The sequence below is a fragment of the Callorhinus ursinus genome, unplaced genomic scaffold, assembly GCF_003265705.2.
Source record: "Callorhinus ursinus isolate GAN/ISIS: 27379988/994484 unplaced genomic scaffold, GSC_fseal_2.0 scaffold44, whole genome shotgun sequence".
Lineage (NCBI taxonomy): Eukaryota > Metazoa > Chordata > Mammalia > Carnivora > Otariidae > Callorhinus > Callorhinus ursinus.
In genome coordinates this window covers 7,604,937-7,623,528 of record NW_027397106.1, presented here as the reverse complement: position 1 = coordinate 7,623,528, position 18,592 = coordinate 7,604,937, and the positions used below count along the sequence as shown (strand labels likewise).

Below are 18,592 nucleotides of genomic sequence, written 5' to 3'. Positions count from 1 at the left end.
TTAGCACAGGTACTGTCAGTCCCACCACCTGTCAGTCTCGACCCAATCCTCTGCACTCCCACGTTGCTTTCCTTCTTCCACATCTTCCATGTCTTTATTTGACTACTTTCGTATTTCTTCTATTCTTTTTCCATCCCAAGTGAATTCTCCCTAATTAACCATAAAGAGACGCATTTTCCCACATCCATTCTAGGAGGTATGTATGTGATGACATAAATGAAAATGAGGATTAGCTGTGTATTTTGCCAAAAGAAGACGGCAACTATTTTTCTTTGACAGCTATCAAGGTTATTTACATGTCAAGAGTAACAATGAAAATGGAACATATGCCAATAGACAGAAGACCATATTTAGACTTAAGATGTTTTTCATGTACAAATAACTTATAGCCTTCAACAATAGAAAAAAAATCAAATCATAGTCATTTGAAAAGTTCATTTATTATATACCAATATACACTTTCTGTAATAAAAAAAAGCCTCCCCGTACATTGAACCATCTTATAAATGAAATAAGAAAATAAAATTTTTATCTGTTCATAAATGGGATTAAATTAACCGGTACAAGATACCATATATGTAAGTCTGCCCTGCAGTTTGTGTGAGCTCTAATCCTGAAAATGGCCATGAGAAGAAAAATGGTGCTTCATTATTTGGCATGGTAGTATTGCTCTTGAATATCTGTATAATTACAGAGGTCGATATTTTCAAGTTAGTCATTTCAAAGATGTAAAGCATTCAAAATACATACAGATTTTATACTTTCCCAATTCTTTTGAATTAATCTTTGATATTTACATTTTAATACATTCAGATTAAACCTTTTTTTCTTTTTGTTTTAATACTCAGAAGGTACCTTTTTCCACATTCTATTTTGATACTCTCTTTTGGTGAACATAAATGGAAACCTATCTTGAAGATGCTCTTTGGCAAGTTATAATAATGACTCAAAAGTTATGATAGTTTCTAGTAATGCTCAATTTCCATAACAAAGTGCACCATTTGACAGTATTATGCCTTTAGAAAATGATACATAAAACAAATGTATATTAAGGCACATTCCAAAGCAACTATTGAAATATGATTTAATATTATGCTGATATGATACTTGTATTTCATACTTGGCTTTACTAAAATAAAAAAATATAAAATAAATGTTCTTGCTACTGACTTGGGGGGAAAAAGGTGGCAAACTCCAGAAATTCTAGGCAGTGAGTGCTAGTTTTTAAATCCATTCCATGTAAGTGTGTTGCAGAAGTGAGCAAGAATAATAGTTTTCATCTGTCTGTAGTGTTAGCACTTCTATTTTTATGGAGAGCCATTTAACATTGTGTTAAATGACAAATGAATGTCAGCAAACTCCTGTGCAAACCAAAATGAACTAAATCCTATTGTAGACATGCTAAATTAAAAGAACAACATTGGTACTGATAATTATTTGCAAACAAGGAACTTATTTTCCTGTGGATGATTGTGTTATTATTGTAAACATTGGAGAGCATTACTGAACTATATATAACTTAGTTTCAAATTTAAAATATCCCCAATAGACAGATACGTACAAATGGATTTCTGAGTCCATCAACTTAATTCCCTGCCCCCACCCTCAATAGTATAAACATTTTGACTGTGAAGAGAGAAAACTACACATGTAAAAAATAAAAATCAAATGTACCATACATTAAAGTTCAGAGGACTACAGAATAAGATTATATACATAAACATATAGCAATCACAGTTTCCTGCACTGAATGTTTATCAAATAAAAATGTATCAAACAATACTGGGTAGTGTAGCTCCACACGAATTGTGGTCTATCTAAAAATTCTGGATGACAATGGAAGACGAGAGGGAGAGCATTGTTCAATGACAAAAGCATGACAAGAGGACTAGGAATAATATTGAAAAGCAAATGCTTCCAGAACAGGCAGTTTAGCAATAAGCATTATTTTTGTTGTTGCTCTATCATTTCAATAAAGCCCCTCTCTCTGTTTAGCAAGATGTTTTAACGTTTATAAAAAAAAATATTGAACAAAGAAGGCACTCATTTAATGTCACAAACAGAATGGGCAAGACATTCCTTTACTGTTGACAATAAGGTGTTCTAGCCTGGTGTCTGATCATTCATGTATGTACTTTACAGGGACAGATCCTAAGCCATGCAGGCATACCTCAGAGATTGCAGGTTCGGTTCCGGACCACCGCAATAAAGCAAATATTACAAGAAAGCAAGTCAAATGGATTTTTTGGTTTCCCAGTGCATACAAAAGTTATGTTTACACTATAATCTATGAAGTGCGCAATCCTATGTCTAAAAAAAAAAGTACATACCTTAATTAAAATACTTTATTGCGAAAAAATGCTAACCAGATCTGAGCTTTCAGCAAGTCTTAATCACTGATCACAGATCACCATCACAAATATAATAATGAAAAAGTTTGAAATACTGTGAGAATTACCAAAATGTGACAGACACACAGGGAGCAGATGCCGTTGGAAAAATGGTGCTCCGTGCAAGGTTGCTGCGAAACAATTTGTAAAAACAAAACAAAACAAAACAAAAAACCCCCAAAACCCTCAATATCTTCTAAGCACAATAAAATGAGGTATGCCTGTGTTTAGTCAGATGTTTTAACATTTACCAAAAAATCTATTGAATGAAGAAGTCACTAATTCAATGTCACAAACAAAATGGGCAAGATACTCCTTTACTGGTGAGAGTGAGATGTTCTAGCCTGCTATCTGATCATTTATGTACCTTACAGGGGCAGTTCATAAGACCTGCCTTTTGCTTCTGTTATTCAGTTAACCCAGAGTATTGGGTGCTGGATGGGGGGAAGGCATTAAGCAGTTAGATAGCTTTGCCACCAGGGCATTTTTGTTTGATGTTCCAAGAATACAAGTATTTGGTAATTTGGGGGTAAGGGGGAAGGGTCTTATCTGATGACCATTACCTGCAGCTACCGTTATTCTGTTTGCACAACAGCAAAAATACATCCTCTTATACTGCTCTGGGAAAACATGGGTAGCAATGCACACCACAGGTTTTAAACATATAAACAGCCGTTCTTGACACAAATGATGCTTTTTCTCTTCCGTAGGTGCCTGGTGATGTTACCATAAACATCTTTGGAATCTTCCTGTTATTTCCTATGAATAACATTCCAATCAATAGAACTCAAACGTCTTTTGCAGCATAATTTGCAACCATTTCCAATAGAAAAAGTATTTTTCCTTGGGTTAGTGATGCTTGGAATTTGGGGGATTGTAAATCCAGTCAATTATAATGAGTGCCATGCTTCCAATCATGAAGATGATTCCAACCACAAGGAAAATTAAAGCCTGTCAATCAGAGAGAACTTGTTAGGGCACACAGAAACCATGTTTCGCACAGTTTGCTCTTATAAGTTGTTTACCTAGGGTAGCAATCTGATTGACATATTGAATTGTATTATTCTTATAGCTCAGATGTCCGTGCCTAGCAGTTCAGTGAATTTAGAACCCAAGTTGGCAAAAAAGGATAAATCCAGTGGAGTGATTTAACCCAAATCCTCAAAATAAAGGAATAGTTGATTTGGTACATTGAAATGATAGAATACCCTGTAATCATTAAAAATCAAGAGACAGAAAAAGATTTAATGACATTGGGTGTGCTCACAATCTTCTAGGTGAAAAAGGGCAAGCCCTAGAAGGGCGTATCATAGTATATATGATAGGATTAAATTTTATAAAACGAAAACAAAAGCCTAATCTATATCACACATTCCTTAAAATAAAAAAGGCAATGGACCTAGGAGACACTTTTACTCATTTTTACATCTGGTCAAACTTGTCTGTTTTACAAACAGGACAAGTAATCTGCCAAGGTCACACTGCTTAAAAGTCCAAGCAGGATGGACTAAAGAGGGTAGGTATTCAGGGGTGAGATGATGGGAGGAACTTTTGATACCAAACTGTCGTGAAGTCCCTGACAGTCCTGAGGGGTGAAGGACTCTCAGGCAAATTTCAGTGTCACTCACTAAGGGGCATTGTTTTTCAGCCTTAAATGGAAGACTTTATAAAATAGTCATTGATCATTGACAGGGCGCCTGGGTGGCTCAGTTGGTTAAGCAACTGCCTTCGGCTCAGGTCATGATCCTGGAGTCCCGGGATCGAGTCCCACATCGGGCTCCGAGTCTGCTTCTCCCTCTGACCCTCCTCTCTCTCATGCTGTCTCTCATTCTCTCTCTCGCAAATGAATAAAATCTTAAAAAAATAATAAAAAAATAAAAATAATAAAATAGTCATTGATAATATTTAATTATTGGGAAAACAATTAGTTCTGGCATATTTTTCTATAGTAGCACTTTGGAAAAGAAACATGCTCTAGTTTAATAAGATTATATTTTATATCTCAAGAGATTAACTGGAAAAGAAATGGTTCTGTTCTGGATCTCTGTCTACACCAAGGTACTATGGAGGGGGAAACAAAGCAATATCTTTTGGCCTGACAAACCTAACAGATATGACTAAAGATGTTTAAATTATGTCATAACACTGCCAGGGAGCCCAATTCCTTCCCACGTAATTTCCCGTAGATAGTGCTGCAGTCTTGGTAGTGGAAACTGGTAGACATGTATGCCTGTAGGAAAACTCCGTTAGTGTTTGACAGGTAGGAAGGATTCAACACAAGATACTTGATAATAAGAAGGGAAGAACTCCTGGAATCATCTCAGTACCAGAAATCCACCCCGCTTTCTCTCCACTAGAGTTCCAGCCCATCTCTGATTTTTGGTTCTCCTTCACCAATTTTTTTGAATCGTGTATTTTCGGTTTTGCTCTAAGTAGTCGAAGAGCAACTTAAAATGGTGGAAATTGCAAGCCTTACTTACCCCAACCTTTTGTGGCGACCTAAGTGGTTCTTTCTTGACAAGTTTAAGATAAAACACTGCTGGAAGAATGAAGATCAACATAGTGGCCGAAGAAGCCCCTGAGGAGAGAAGCAAAGGACAGGTTAATGTCTTATTCAGCAAGGCAGAGACCCAAGGTCATGCACTTTAAAGAAACAAAATCTAACGTTACCCTAATCTTAGCACTAAAAGTACCATCAACTCGTCTTGGTTGCTTATTCACATATCTGTTTATCAAGAAAATTTAAAATATACCTAACATCACAGTTGCATCCTAGGTGCACATAACATACAATTAACCATAAGAGGCCGCCTGTTAAAAATTCAAAGGAAATTGACAATATAAACACCTACTAAGGAAGCTGAGCTCATCACATACCCTTCCTATCCACTTCTAGCTTTTTAAGTGGCTCACACCGAATTTTTTAAAAATTTTATATTGGAGGGGCGCCTGGGTGGCTCAGTCGTTAAGCGTCTGCCTTCGGCTCAGGTCATGATCCCAGGGTCCTGGGATCGAGCCCCGCATAGGGCTCCCTGCTCCGCGGGTAGCCTGCTTCTCCCTCTCCCACTCCCCCTGCTGTGTGTTCCCTCTCTCGCCGTGTCTCTCTCTGTCAAATAAATAAATAAAATCTTTAAAAAAATTTTATATTTAAAATTTGAGTAGTCCCTCCAATCAGGAGATGAAAACTGAATTAATAGGCTACAGCGTTAAAAGAGAATATGCTTTATAAGACCAACCTCCTCCACCTCCAAAGACAACCGTCAATGCTCAGCTGATGCGGACAGAGCTGAGAAAGCATCCTGTAGATAAAAATCTGTCTTCCTTACTGTTTGATGCAGCTTTAAGACCTAAAGCCAAAGCTTGGATCTATTCCAAGTCACAGGTATTCCCCAATTTTGAAAGGTCATGTTATGCCACTTCGCTTTTAAGAAAGACCTACGTTAGTACCCATTTTCACTAACTGAAAGAAATCTGAAGAGGATTTTTGCCTTTCAGAAAAAAAGGCAAAAAAGGGAACAGAGCTTTCAGACTTTGTTCTGCCGTGAATGTGAATAGAGGCAGCGCACCCTGAGCAGCGAGAGTGGTGTCACCAAGTTCTCTCCCTGAGAGCTATGCTCCATCTCGGCATTCAGCTCTCATAGCTTTTGAACTATGTCTGAATATCTGTTTTGTTGTTGTTGTTGTTGTTGTTTTGATTGGTTCGGTTTGGTTTTATCTCCGTTTACTTTCTGCATTTGTTACCAATATGTATCCTAAGGTATTAGAAAAGCCCAAAGAGGTTATTTTTTGTGTCTGGGATGCTCAAAAATTTTCCCATATAAATGAATGGTAATTGCTTCTTTGCTTTATGCCTTTGAGGCTTACAAAAGATTTCATAGGAACACTCGACTTTTGGGTGGGGGTGGGTGGAGAAGCTGTATATGACTTGACTTCTACGAGGCTCAATTTCCTATCCGTCAGAAGACGCAGCTGGATTAGATGGCCTCTAAGGTTTTTTGTTTTTTGTTTTTTGTTTTCCTGATCCTATGAATAATTCCAGAGTCACCTGTGAGGGAGGGGAGGTGACAAGCTGGAGCCTGGCTGGGCTAATAGGAATCCCATGAGCCTAAGATGGACGAGGGATCCTTGACCTCCCATCCACCAGCTCCCTGTCTGCCCTTTAGGAAGGTATCAGCTCGAGCTGACTAAATAAAATCTTTTCTCAAACTTACCTATGAATCCAAAGATGTATTTTATAGTTGGCACAAGGATGACCAAAACATTATTCAGTGCAAGAAGTATGGCTGCAATCAAGAAATGTCTTATCCAACTGAAGGGTCTTTTGGGAAATAAGAGCGTGGTCACTGATGTACGAATCTGCAACAACAAAGTTCAAAGTTGATTTTTATCTACAATTTCAAATATTCTCATCCCTCTAAAGCATCTTCTGCATTTTTCCTTTTTCTCCCAAGAAAGATCTCGATGCTTATTTACCTTTCAAGATTTCATTATTGTGGTAAAATATACATAACATTTACCATCTTACCCATTTTTAAGCGTGCAGGTCAATTATTAAGTACATTGATATTACTGTGCAACCTTGATGCTGACATGTGTTTGAAAGAGTATTTGCCTTGTGCTCACTTTCTCAGCTTTCAGATTTTTTTCTCAAAGATCTCAGAAAGAGATAAAATAACAGGTAAGACATAGAATTTAAGGACATGGTAAAACCCTTGTTGATTTCTAAACATGTCTCGTTAGACTGGATTAAGTATTAAGGGAAAGCACTGAATTGATTTATATACTGCTCGTGAACAGAATTTTTACTGGATTTTTTTTAAAATTTAGTATTGTATTTAGCATTTTTGCCACATGATGTTTTAAAAATATGATACTCTTTGTGTTTGCTCCTTTTCCCCCTCTTTTATCTCTCCCCTTCCTAATTATAGATTATAAATGCACAAAAGTCAAAGAACAGGACCTAATAATTTTAACATTCTTCAAAGTTTCTAGTTTGGTGTCTTGCACACAGCAGGCACTAAATAAATGTTGAATTAAATTGAACAGACAAATCCCTGCCCTCCCTTCAGGAGCCTTGACAGACATCAGCCCTATTTGGGCAGCTACAATAAGTAGGTGAAGGGTCAAGAGAGGCTCCATTTGTAGCAGCCTTTCAAGTTACTGTGCTGTAACCAGATAAAAAGAGCCTGTGGGCAGAGGGACTGCCCTGCCTGCTTGAACAGCTTAACAAAGTAGAAAATACTCTTATCTTTGGAATCTTTTAGAGGACATTTTTTGACTTATTGAAAAGCCAGTAGACTAATTCCACTGAGTGAACACTTCAGTTAAGCTAGGATTTCCCATTTTTAGAAATGCTGGGGTTGATTTTTCTTCTGAAAATTTTACTTCCGAAGTCTCTTACTGGTGGAGAGATGGGAACTCATTTGAGAGAGAAAATGTAAAATGCATTTAGAAACACATGTATGCATGACAAAAATTTGTAGTGTCTAATGGGACATTCCTTTCATACCACTGCACCAAAAATTAAAGCCATCTGTTTAGGTTTCAAAAGCAATTTCATTTCCAGAATGGCAAGCCAGATAGTCTCTGGAAATGGTTTAAGAGTGACTTTGTGAAGGATTTTAAAAATTGGATTAGTTAAAATTATGAAACTTGCTCTGAAAAGTAGGCTGAAGAAAGCAAATGGCTTGAGAACATTTCCCTCTGCTGCCCATAAATTCTACATTATGATCCACAATTTGTGCTTAATCAATCTTGTCCAAACTGGTCTCATTAGGCTTAAAAATGAGCTTTCTACGGTACATCCACATGGCTGAAGGATTTGTCTGAAAGTGCTAAGTGTATAGAATAAACAAGTAGCATGCAGGTTATTTTCAGGCAGAGGTCATTTGTATGTTTTTTTTTTTTGTCTTTTGTTAAAATAATATTGTATATTCAAGAGACTGAGTTAAGAGGTAAACCTATATGTACAGGGTCCCTGAATGTGAATGTAGTTTCCTATGGTCTCATCGCTCCTGGAAAGACTAGGGCCTGATGATGGAAGAGTACAGAAGGTTTACAGGAATCATGGTCAGAACACATGGGGAAAGCTGGCTCCTCACAGCAAAGAAAGAAGAACAAAATCCCCAACAGAACTGAAGGCATTTGGAGCTGCCAGTGCATTCCTAGGAAGGATAAGAGGGCAAACTGGGAGACAGCAGGCTGTGGCTGGTGGGAGGTGGTGGTGGAAAAGGAAAAGAAAACCTGTTGGTCATTCTATGTTAAAATGCTGCCTTGAGAGGTGAGCTTGGATCAATAGGTCCTCCGCAGTTCTGTTTACCTATGTCAGGAGCGAGGTAAGTCTGGCCTGTTACCCACAGTGCACTGCCTGCTGTTCCACTTATCTAAGCGCCTTTTCTCTACTGACACAAACTGATAAGAACCTGGAAATGTGGGTCAGATGCCATGGGAGGTGGGGGGAATGTCCATAGCAACGGCCATGGCCTCTGACCCAGAATGATTCCAGAAAGGTCCTTGGCAGCTCTAGAAAAAAACATCTGCTATTTCCAGAGAGTGTATTCGGAATAGGAGTCTGTGAGGGGGTGCTATGTTTGAATCCGGGGACCCAATGTGAGGCTGAGTAGAAAGTGGGAACCTTCGTTAGGTCTGAACTCGTAAAAATAAATCAATCCTATGGTTTAGAAGTGAATCACAGTTTCACTTTGTAACATTGCTTAGGACAAGTGTGTTGGAAATATCTGTGGATCACTAGTCTATTCCAGTTCATGGCAATATTTGCAATATTTCTATGCCTATATCTAATGGGGGATCTGAAGGCAACATCAATGAAAAGAATGACGTCACTATTGTAAAATATAAATAGCTAGAAAATCTGAGATGTGATTATTATTTTTTTAAGGTATGGCAAACAGAATGTGAGTCTGTGTTCTTAATAAACTCATTAGGATTATCTGATTTTCTGTTTTTCATGGTGATGTGTGAACTTTACTGCATAAAGAGAAGTATAATCTGAAAATGGTGTTCATAGTCTTTGGGAAGGAAGTGCAGTTCCATAATGGACAACCTTGCCTATACCACCACCACCCCAAAACTAGAAACAGAAATATTGGGACACTAGTGAAAAAGCAGTTCACTTCATTTATTCATTTGCTCGATAATCATTTTTGTGCTCAATATGTGTCTTTAATTAAGAAGGAAAAAAACTGACCTAACTGGAGAAAATAAAGATAATAAATGGAATAATCAAAGGAAAATCCATCCAACCACCCAACAACAGCAACACCTTTGTCTCTTCTTGGATTCCTAAGAAAAAGAGCCCACTTATCATTTGTTGAAAGAAGTAGAATATAAATTTATACCTAAAATTGAGAGGTTTTAATCCTAATAGATTAGGTTTTGTTTGTTTTTATTATTTGTATGTGGGGATATCAAAGCAAAGTAAATAAATTTCTTACTGGTCAAGAGTTTCTTAATTCAAAGAAACCCTCAGGAGAACCCTGGCATGCATGACTCAGTGTTTGCCACGTTGAAAGTCATGGCTGCAAGTCGTAAGGAACAAACACACCATCAACTTCTCATGCTTTAGGGGTAAAGTGTCTGAACGTAGCCTTGTGGGTTTGACTGGGACAAGGAGGCTTTTTTTGCCCTCCATCAGACCCATGGAGGCTTGGTTCATTTAGCCCAGATCCTCACCCAAACTGAAGTTCATGGCAAATGTCAGTAAGGGGAACAGCCTCTGCTTTTGCCAGAAAAGACAGTTTATACATCACCAGAAAAGGCAAGATTCTTTTGGAGACCATTTTTTCCTGGCAACCATTGCTGAGCTCCTGAGCCAGTCACTGTGCACATCCTTAACCTCCAGGACTTTTAACCCAGGGGAGAAGGTGGGCACTTACACAGATGATCTCAATGTAACAGTGTAAGGTCAGAGACAGAATGAGGTGCAAAATGTTTCATAAATGTCAGTGTTGGGTGAAAACTCTTACTTAAGGAGAACAGTTGTTTTTCTGAAATTTGGTTCTCCTAGTCAGTCTTGATTCTAAGGTTCATCTCATGGAGAGGTTTCCTACCTACTACTGTTCTTGATGGTCTGACTTCTACCAGTGCCTTATCTGTGATGAGAGAAAGAGCTTCTGTGGGGAGATCTAGATTTCAAATGTTGAGGTGAAATGACCACCAGTAGATGAAAGGCTGACTTCCACTTCCCATTATCTTGACACCAGCCATCAGGGTCCTGCTAGGAGCACTGCATTAGTCAACTGTGACTGACTAGCTTCATGACCACGGCCAAGTCCGTTAATCTCCCGAGACCACAACATGAAAGCACTATATTTAGGGCTTATGAAGAAAACAATACAGAAGCACATAACAGATTTCTTTTGTACATTACTTTGATTCGATAATGATGGGAGTGCCTACTGTGTGCCAAAAATTAGTCGGTGATATCTTTACACACAAAAAGAAGGGCTTCAACATTCTTTCCTCAGAGACAGTGTTTGCTTGGAAATTTTACCCTATGGTACACTTTCTGTCTACAGCTGTCTTCTGCCTTGTACCCATGATGGAGCTGATTTTAGGCTTAAGCTGTGTGCATGTCATTTGAAATACTTTCAGACACATGAGAGGCAAGATATTATTTAAGAGTAAAATATTAGCCCTCCTGGTAATAAGGATCTGATTTCATGCACTCATGAAAAAGGAATGTGTCAAAAAATATTTCGGCACACAAGCTGCATTTAAAGTGACCACAGTGTCATTATAGGAGTAGTCCTCATATGCTGGGCCCCGTATGGAACATTCTGTACAGGATGGCGCTGGTTACTAGGTTGCTTATTTTTCCCCCTAAAATGAATGAGTAAATTCAGTATTTATGAAAGGAGAACAGTTGGCAGGAGAATGCAGACCCGTGTTTATCCATAGGTGGTGGTTTTAACTCATGCAGCCCAAATCTCTTCAACCAGCCCTGCCCTGTGATCTCAGAATGAGTGATGCCAAAGGCAAATGCCAAGAAGGGGAATCCCAGTAGGAGTCTGACAGTTTTGGGGATTGTAAAAGAGATATATGAGGGGTAATATGACATTTTTCAAGAAATTTAGTTCTAGCATGTAATTTACATAAGAGGATTCCCCTTCTCATTGGTCTTCAAGGAGTCAGATGAAGGCGACTTTCTAATGTTACCGCAGCACAACACACTGGGGGGTGGGAGGGAATTAAATACCTTCAGAACTGGTGAAAACGCAATGAACTGCAAAGAAATGTGGTTTTGGCTTTCAAGTTTCAGAAGTTCTGTGAACTCCTACTCATTTCTACTAACCCACAAGATAGAAACTCAGGATCTGCTTTTTGAATTTGAGCCTAACAATAAATTTTGACTTCAATAAACCTGGAAAATAAATATAGAAATACAGTTGGTGATTTTTTTTCCTCCTATATTTTAAAAGTGTTTAACATCTAAAAATATTTGTTATAACTTACATATTAAATTGTCCATTTTAAATGGCTCCAAAGTGCTATATAAAAATGTCTTCAGGCATTGCAATTGCAAACTCGCATCACAAGGAAAGCCACATCAAATGGGAACATATATACTAGCTGAGGTTAAGCAGGATTCTTCCATCAAAACTTCATGTACTTACTGGAAACAGGACAATGGGTACCGTTAGTGTCACAGCCACAAGGACCGCCAGGCGTACCATGAGGAGAGGGGTGTCGAATGTGTAGACTTTGCTGTAAGCGTGTAGTAATTCGTCTTCAACTTCTCCTACAAAGACGAAGAAGAGAATGCATTCACTTGGTGCTGTCAGGGCCATACCAACTGTAACATTTTACAAAGGGAACACAGTTCAATGGGGAGAAAAACAAACAAACCCCCAGGTGTGGGAATCTAGATACCTCTGTTTTAATCCTGTCTCTGAGCTTATTAGTTGTGTGACTTTTCTTCAAATGAACAAGGGAACCCTGAAGCTCATAAAGTTGCTGAAGCTAGAATCAAATTATGCAGGTGCCTCTCTAGCTCATTTACTTCGTGGTAAGTCTATCTCTGCTGTATGGGAAGCCTTGCAAAAGAGGTGACAGGCTGAGGTGCTCTGTTGAAGGGGATCAAAGAGCCAAACCCCACCAGCCTGTCCCTTGCATCCGCCAACCCCCCTCCACTCCCACCTTCCCAGTTAGCTTTGATGCAGCTTCTCTGAACCTAGTATGGAAACCTTAGGACAAATGAACTCTAACATTTTTCTTCAAGTTCAACAATTATGACGACTTCATCATGACACTGATACAGACTTTTGGGGATTTTTCAAGCTTTTGCTTGTCTTAAGAGACTCATTAGGGTCAGTATAAGGACATGCAAGGATGAATTAGCATGATTTTTACAGGGTCTCTTAATGGATGTTGATCTAAGATTAAGATGCCACCCACCTAGAAAACGTATTCATTCAGAATTCCAGACACAAATGACATGGAGATGCTTATAGAATCAGATGTAGTTTGATTTTTTTTTCCTCCTTACCCCCCCCTCCAAACCAGACAGAGAGGGGTAAAAATACCTTCCATAGTTTTGATCTGAGTTTTATTAATTCACGGTACAACAAAGAGTTCGTGCCCAATCTAAAGTGAGTGCTTGGTTAATAGTCAAATATTAGTCAAATGGAAAAAAACCCAAGTAAATGGTGCCTCCTCCCTAGTCTTTTCCTCCACAATTTGTCTTGAATCAATTTAACTTAGTGAATCGGGAAAAAGAAAACTAAACGGAAAAGTTAAAGAGGTTTATATAAAAGATAGGTTTACGTTGCTAACATTGATTTGTGACAACAGGTCAATGTTAGAATCCCTGAAATATGTCTATAGGGGCTGTAACAATCCTATTTCTTTTGTGTCCATTAAGATGCCATAGGCAAATTGTTTTAGGCATAATCTAATGTGTCCATAAGTTGCTTTTCTTTGTTTTTGGTAGTACATTCCCATATTGGAGGGAATTCTGTCATGTCTTCTTTTCTCGGGAAACCATTCACCATAACAGAATAGAACGGGATGAGGCAAAAAACTTGCCTAACGCTCCAAGCCCCCAGATTCCACTTGCCTGGTAAACAAAAAGCAGGTTCCAACTCTAGGACTTTGTACTTTTCCTACCACTTGTTTGGTAGTTAGTTATTCTACGAAAAAACTTTACAATATACAACTGGACTCACTGTCATTGCTTCTAGCTTGAGATGGCCTAGGGACTCAAGCCAAAGAAATATAATCTACCTCTTAGGGAAAATAATTTAAATAAGAGGGCTGGTTTTCATAAAATATGTGTGAATTCACAAATGGTTGTAACTTGTTGGCCAGGCTGGTTCAGGTCCCATTTTCTTAGGTCAAGTGACAAGGCTAACATAGCATGTTAATTGATTATGTGTACTAGAGATCATGCTGCTTAGAGAGGGCGATTAAAAGAATTATACCCAACCAGGTTAATGATCAGTCCAACTAGGATGTGCATGAAGAGAATGACTTTGACAGAGTGACCTACCATAGAAGGTTAGGTAGCCAAAGAGGGCAGCAAGCAGGTACATGACGAGCATCCCCGTGATGGAAATATTGGACACTGTCTGCATCTTCCTCCGGGACCGACTGAAAAGAAAACACCAAGCTTTGTGGGTTGTTGTTTTTTTTTTTTAACTTGTGAAAGTACCACTTATTATCATTAAAATTTTTAAAAAATAGTGAAAGAATGTATGCCTGTGTTTGCTTTTATAAAACCATGTTTCTAGTGCAGAAACATAGCTTATTTAGACTTGTCTTTGAGAGCCATGGAGGATTTGTTTCCATTTTTCTCTTCTCTCTCTTTTTTTTTTTTTTAAGATGTATTTATTTGAGAGAGAGAGAGAATGAGAGAGAGAGAAAGAGAAAACACGAGCAGGGGAGGGGGAGAGGGAGAGAGAGAATCTCCAGCAGATTCCCCGCCGAGGGCAGAGCCCGATGTGTGGCTCCGTCTCACGACCCTGAGATCATAACCTGAGCTGAAATCAAGAGTCAGATATTTAACTGACTGAGCCACCCAGGTGCCCCTGTTTCCATTTTTCTTAAGCACTACTCCTTCAGTCTAAGGGACAACCGTTTTCCTAGAAGACTAATTTATTTTGTGTTGATAAATATACTTGTCTACTGAGTGTTCAAGAATATAATTAACATAGAGATCAAACTGGCTCCTAATGTGGAAACCGTTAATATTTCACAGTGAGATGGGTTTAATGAGGACACAAACCTACTAGAATCAGCATAGCACAGCTTTCATGAGTCCAGACTACCAGGAAGCCTGGACAGCTTCTGAAAACCATTCTGGAGAGCAGCCAGCTGCTAAAGGTCAACTGTCAGGCCTCCGAAGTAACTGCTATCACTTCTTGATCTTTGGCTAAAGTCAAGTGTAGGGTAACTGCTACATGTGATTTTCCAAGTAAACCAAAGACATCAAAATAATTGAAAGTATTCCAAAAATTTCTTACAAGGTAAATCAGATTTTGTGAGGCAAGTTATTGCTATTTACAGAGAGTAAAGAGTGAGGTTATTGATACCTGGATTAAATAAATTTAGAATTATTATAGGACACCCTTCTCTAAAGGTAAAGGGGAAAACTGTGCTAGTAGGCTCAGGCATACTTCATACCTAAGTAGATAGAGGTCAACAACTTCAAAGGGAAAAGACTATTAATGAATCACAGAATTTCAGCTACAAGAAACAAGATTGGTTAGCCAGTGTCTCCACATAAGACAATGAAGGCCAGGTTTTGGCACATCCTTGTGGTGAATGTCTTCTAGACGAGGGTTAGGGACTGATCACAAGTGAACTCAATGGCTTAGCAAGGCAACCCTAACCATAACTTTTGGTCTTCATGGCTATGGTCATTTCCAGTTGAGGTGACGACATTCCCAGCAAAATTCAAATTCAGATTCCTCATGCCTGCCAAAATTCTTCTAGCCATTGGCTCCTCCTCCCCCTGCCCTAAGCAGGATCATAGTATGGAGAAATGGGAGGGAAGGAAGCAAATAAGGTAGTGCAGTGAGGGGGCTGATTCACACCTTTTTTGGTTAAAGTACATCCCTGATGAGTGGAATGTACCACAAACTTTCTCTGGAGAAAAAGCCATTAACCATGTTTCCATATAAAGCACCTTTGAACATACGAAGCACATTTTCAAAACAAATTAGAATGCAAACATGAAGGCTGCCTTACTCTTTAAGTTCACTGTAGATGGGAAGGACCTCTGGATGGCACACAAAAGCAAATGCTAGGATAGGAATCGCGTAGGCCGTCTGAAAAACAAAGATAACAATGCTGGTGTAGCATTCCAACACAGACGACGACCCCAAACCATCTCCATTTATAAAATAGAGATTCAGCTGTAGTGTTAGGCTGATCACTTACCCGGGAGTTGAATACAAAGTATTTGGGTTGACACTTGTCATCACTGTGTGCTTCGTACTCTACTCCGCTGCCATGAAGAGAGCCCTTGGCCTGGTTCTCATCTAGCCCTGCAGGATTCTGGTGGGTGTAATCCATCATGAAGTTCACCCCACTACTCTCGGAGTTGTTAGGCAGCATTACCATGTGCACTGGAAGTGTATTGTTGAATGTCAGATTTCCAACATTGTGATCCAGAACAGGCAGAGGGCAGGGTATTTGGAATTTCTTGTAAATCACCTAGGCCCAGCCAAAAAAAAAAAAAAAAAAAAAATCAGCCTTTTGAGGAAAACAATGAAACAAAAATCCATATATGTGGCTTATGGGGTAGAGGTGAAGAGCGTCTGCTGAGGATTCCTTCTAGGCTAATGGACAACGGAGACTCCCTCTAGCCTCTGCTCTAAGGAAACAGTTGGAACGAGGGTCGCCCCTGAGAGTCAACAGGACGGTATTTTGCATGAATCCATCCTAAGTATTCTTCTGTGAGAAAGGTGATCATTGCCTTGCTACACTTCATATCTTTTAATTCTTCAAACTAATATAAATAAATATAAAAAATTCTCCTTTGCCTTTTTAGAGAAATGCATATACGTTTTGGCATCCATGATATTACAAAAAAAAAATCTCTCCCTTTTGGTGGGGAGTGGGGGCAGTGGGGAGAAGAATTTCTTTTTTAATTCCACTGGGGTCGCCCTCTTTTCATTGGTGGAATACGCAGGAGAAAATGACAGATTGATGTAGATGTGGGTAATTCTACAGCCTACTCATTTCTCTTCTGGGACTCTTCACTTCTTCCTCCACCTTTCTAAATGGAAGGTCGTTGTCATATCACTGCTTGAAGGATTCCTTTTGTCCAAATATACATCCTGTGTGCTTTGAACATAGTATTAGCCATGGCCTTGACATTCTAACTCAACTATTTTTAAACTCATGACTGTCCTTTCCTCATTCCAAATTAGAATACAAGAAAATGGTTTGTGATGCAAGAAGTATTTCATGCTAGTGAAATGCTTGAACAAAAATGAGGACACTAAGTCAGGGACTAATGTCTCATGCTCACCAACCTGCAGGGATCATGTCAATAAATCACTTACCACACTGACAAAAAACACCATGCAGGTAAGAGAAAATCCACTGGTATAACCAAGGTAACCTAAAAGTTAGCAGAGAAATTCTGGAAGGTGAATATGGTTTCTACAATTGGCCCACCTATTAGAATATGAAAATAAAAATTAAAAATGACTTTACCTAAATTTTTAAGAAGAGAAAGTGGAAGAATGATTCCAAGAGACACAAATATGACGAGGTAGTTGCCATTGAGGTACCATTCTCTGAAAGAGAAAGAGTGGCAAGAATATTAGGATGCGCCTGGGTGGCTCAGTTGGTTAAATGTGCAACACTTGATTCATTATCTCAGCGTCATGAGATCGAACCCTGCTTTGGGCTCCATGCTGGCCATAGAGTCTGCTTAAGATTCTCTCTCCTTCTGTCTCTCCCCACCCCACTCTCTCGCTCAAAAAAAAAAAGGGGGGGGGAAGAAAGAAAAAATCAGGATCAGAAAAGACCAATTAGAATGAGTCAACGGATGTTACAGAGAGAACATAAGACATACCCAGTATTTTCTTCAAGTCCCATGAAAGCTCTGATTACTTCAGGTAGTTCATATTTAATGATAAAGAGGTAGCTGGACATTGCTAAAATGGAAAACGTGACAGCTTAGTGGTGTACATAGCACTAAAGTCGCAGGCAAGTTGTGAGAAGTCCCGGCATTTGGGACATTCAGTCTTCTGGTAAGATGAGCATCTAATCCCCCAAACGGAAAGAAAAGCCACCCAGTGTGTTTTGTACGGCTTCCAAGTTCTTTTCAAAAATAGATATTTGGCCCTCTGGCTCTTGCACATGGATCTTTGCTAACAGTATCAATGCTGATTCTGTTTTTAATCCAGCTCTGAGGTTTTCAATGATGTTGCTTTTTCAAAGTTTCCCCCTAATTAGTTATAAGTCATCATGGCCTGTACGGAGGGCCTGTTTTAGTGTCCATCACTTGGGCAGGGGTCTGGCCACAAAAGGAGAGAGGGTAGTTCCCCAGGTGGGCACTGGTCTAGTCCTCTGTAACCTCCCCAGGGGGCACCCAACGCCTCAGAGCACGGATCGTCGCAACTAGAGGCTGATTGGATTGATAAAAGAATGTAAGAGATGACAGCTTCTCCCACCTTGGTCAGTGAATTTTTTTCTCTATATCCCAGTCTCCTTTTGGCCAAATAAGAAATTATACAACATGGCAAAATTCTTGAGCTTCTACATAAGTGATATGATATGTGATAAGTGATATGTTATCATGTACTCTTCTGAAAAATCTGTTGATATAATCTATAAACCCTCTCCCTGGAAAAACGTGTATGTATACATATTCATAACGTATAACGTTGCCTAAAGTTGTAGGGATTGATGGAACTTCTCTTTCCCAAGTCCGTCCATGCCGTGAAGTATAATGTTAATTTGACACAGGATCCAGGAAGTTAAAAATAAAATTCATTTTATTAATTTAAATTAAAAATAAGACTGACAAGTTTTGCAATGCAATGTGTAAGTGTGTGCTACATCTTTCTGGTGAATTTTTGCTCATAGACTTGTGAAAGCAGATATCTAAGTTGCAAATTGTACTATTAATAGTTTCAAAGGATTTTTTTAACCTCCAACAAAAGTAGTAATTGGCATCCATGATATTACAAAAAAAAAAAATCTCTCCCTTTTGGTGGGGAGTG

The 18,592-nt window shown here is 38.9% G+C and overlaps 1 protein-coding gene across 4 annotated transcripts in view; it reads right to left on the bottom strand.

Annotated features, from left to right (window-relative positions):
- Nucleotides 1–421: 421 nt before the first annotated feature.
- Nucleotides 422–18,592, bottom strand: part of SLC38A4 (solute carrier family 38 member 4) — a 69,243-nt gene continuing 51,072 nt past the window's right edge. For all 4 annotated transcript variants that reach the window (XM_073882083.1, XM_073882085.1, XM_025883118.2 and 1 more), the window contains exons 7-16: nucleotides 17,440–17,521; nucleotides 17,076–17,158; nucleotides 16,922–16,980; nucleotides 15,792–16,067; nucleotides 15,600–15,679; nucleotides 13,900–14,000; nucleotides 12,026–12,150; nucleotides 6,602–6,746; nucleotides 4,871–4,968; nucleotides 422–3,341 (exon numbers count right to left, since the gene is read on the bottom strand). In XM_073882083.1, coding sequence (XP_073738184.1) covers nucleotides 3,240–3,341; nucleotides 4,871–4,968; nucleotides 6,602–6,746; nucleotides 12,026–12,150; nucleotides 13,900–14,000; nucleotides 15,600–15,679; nucleotides 15,792–16,067; nucleotides 16,922–16,980; nucleotides 17,076–17,158; nucleotides 17,440–17,521 — 1,151 coding nt within the window. In that variant the 3' untranslated portion in view covers nucleotides 422–3,239. The remainder of the gene's footprint in view (nucleotides 3,342–4,870; nucleotides 4,969–6,601; nucleotides 6,747–12,025; nucleotides 12,151–13,899; nucleotides 14,001–15,599; nucleotides 15,680–15,791; nucleotides 16,068–16,921; nucleotides 16,981–17,075; nucleotides 17,159–17,439; nucleotides 17,522–18,592) is intronic.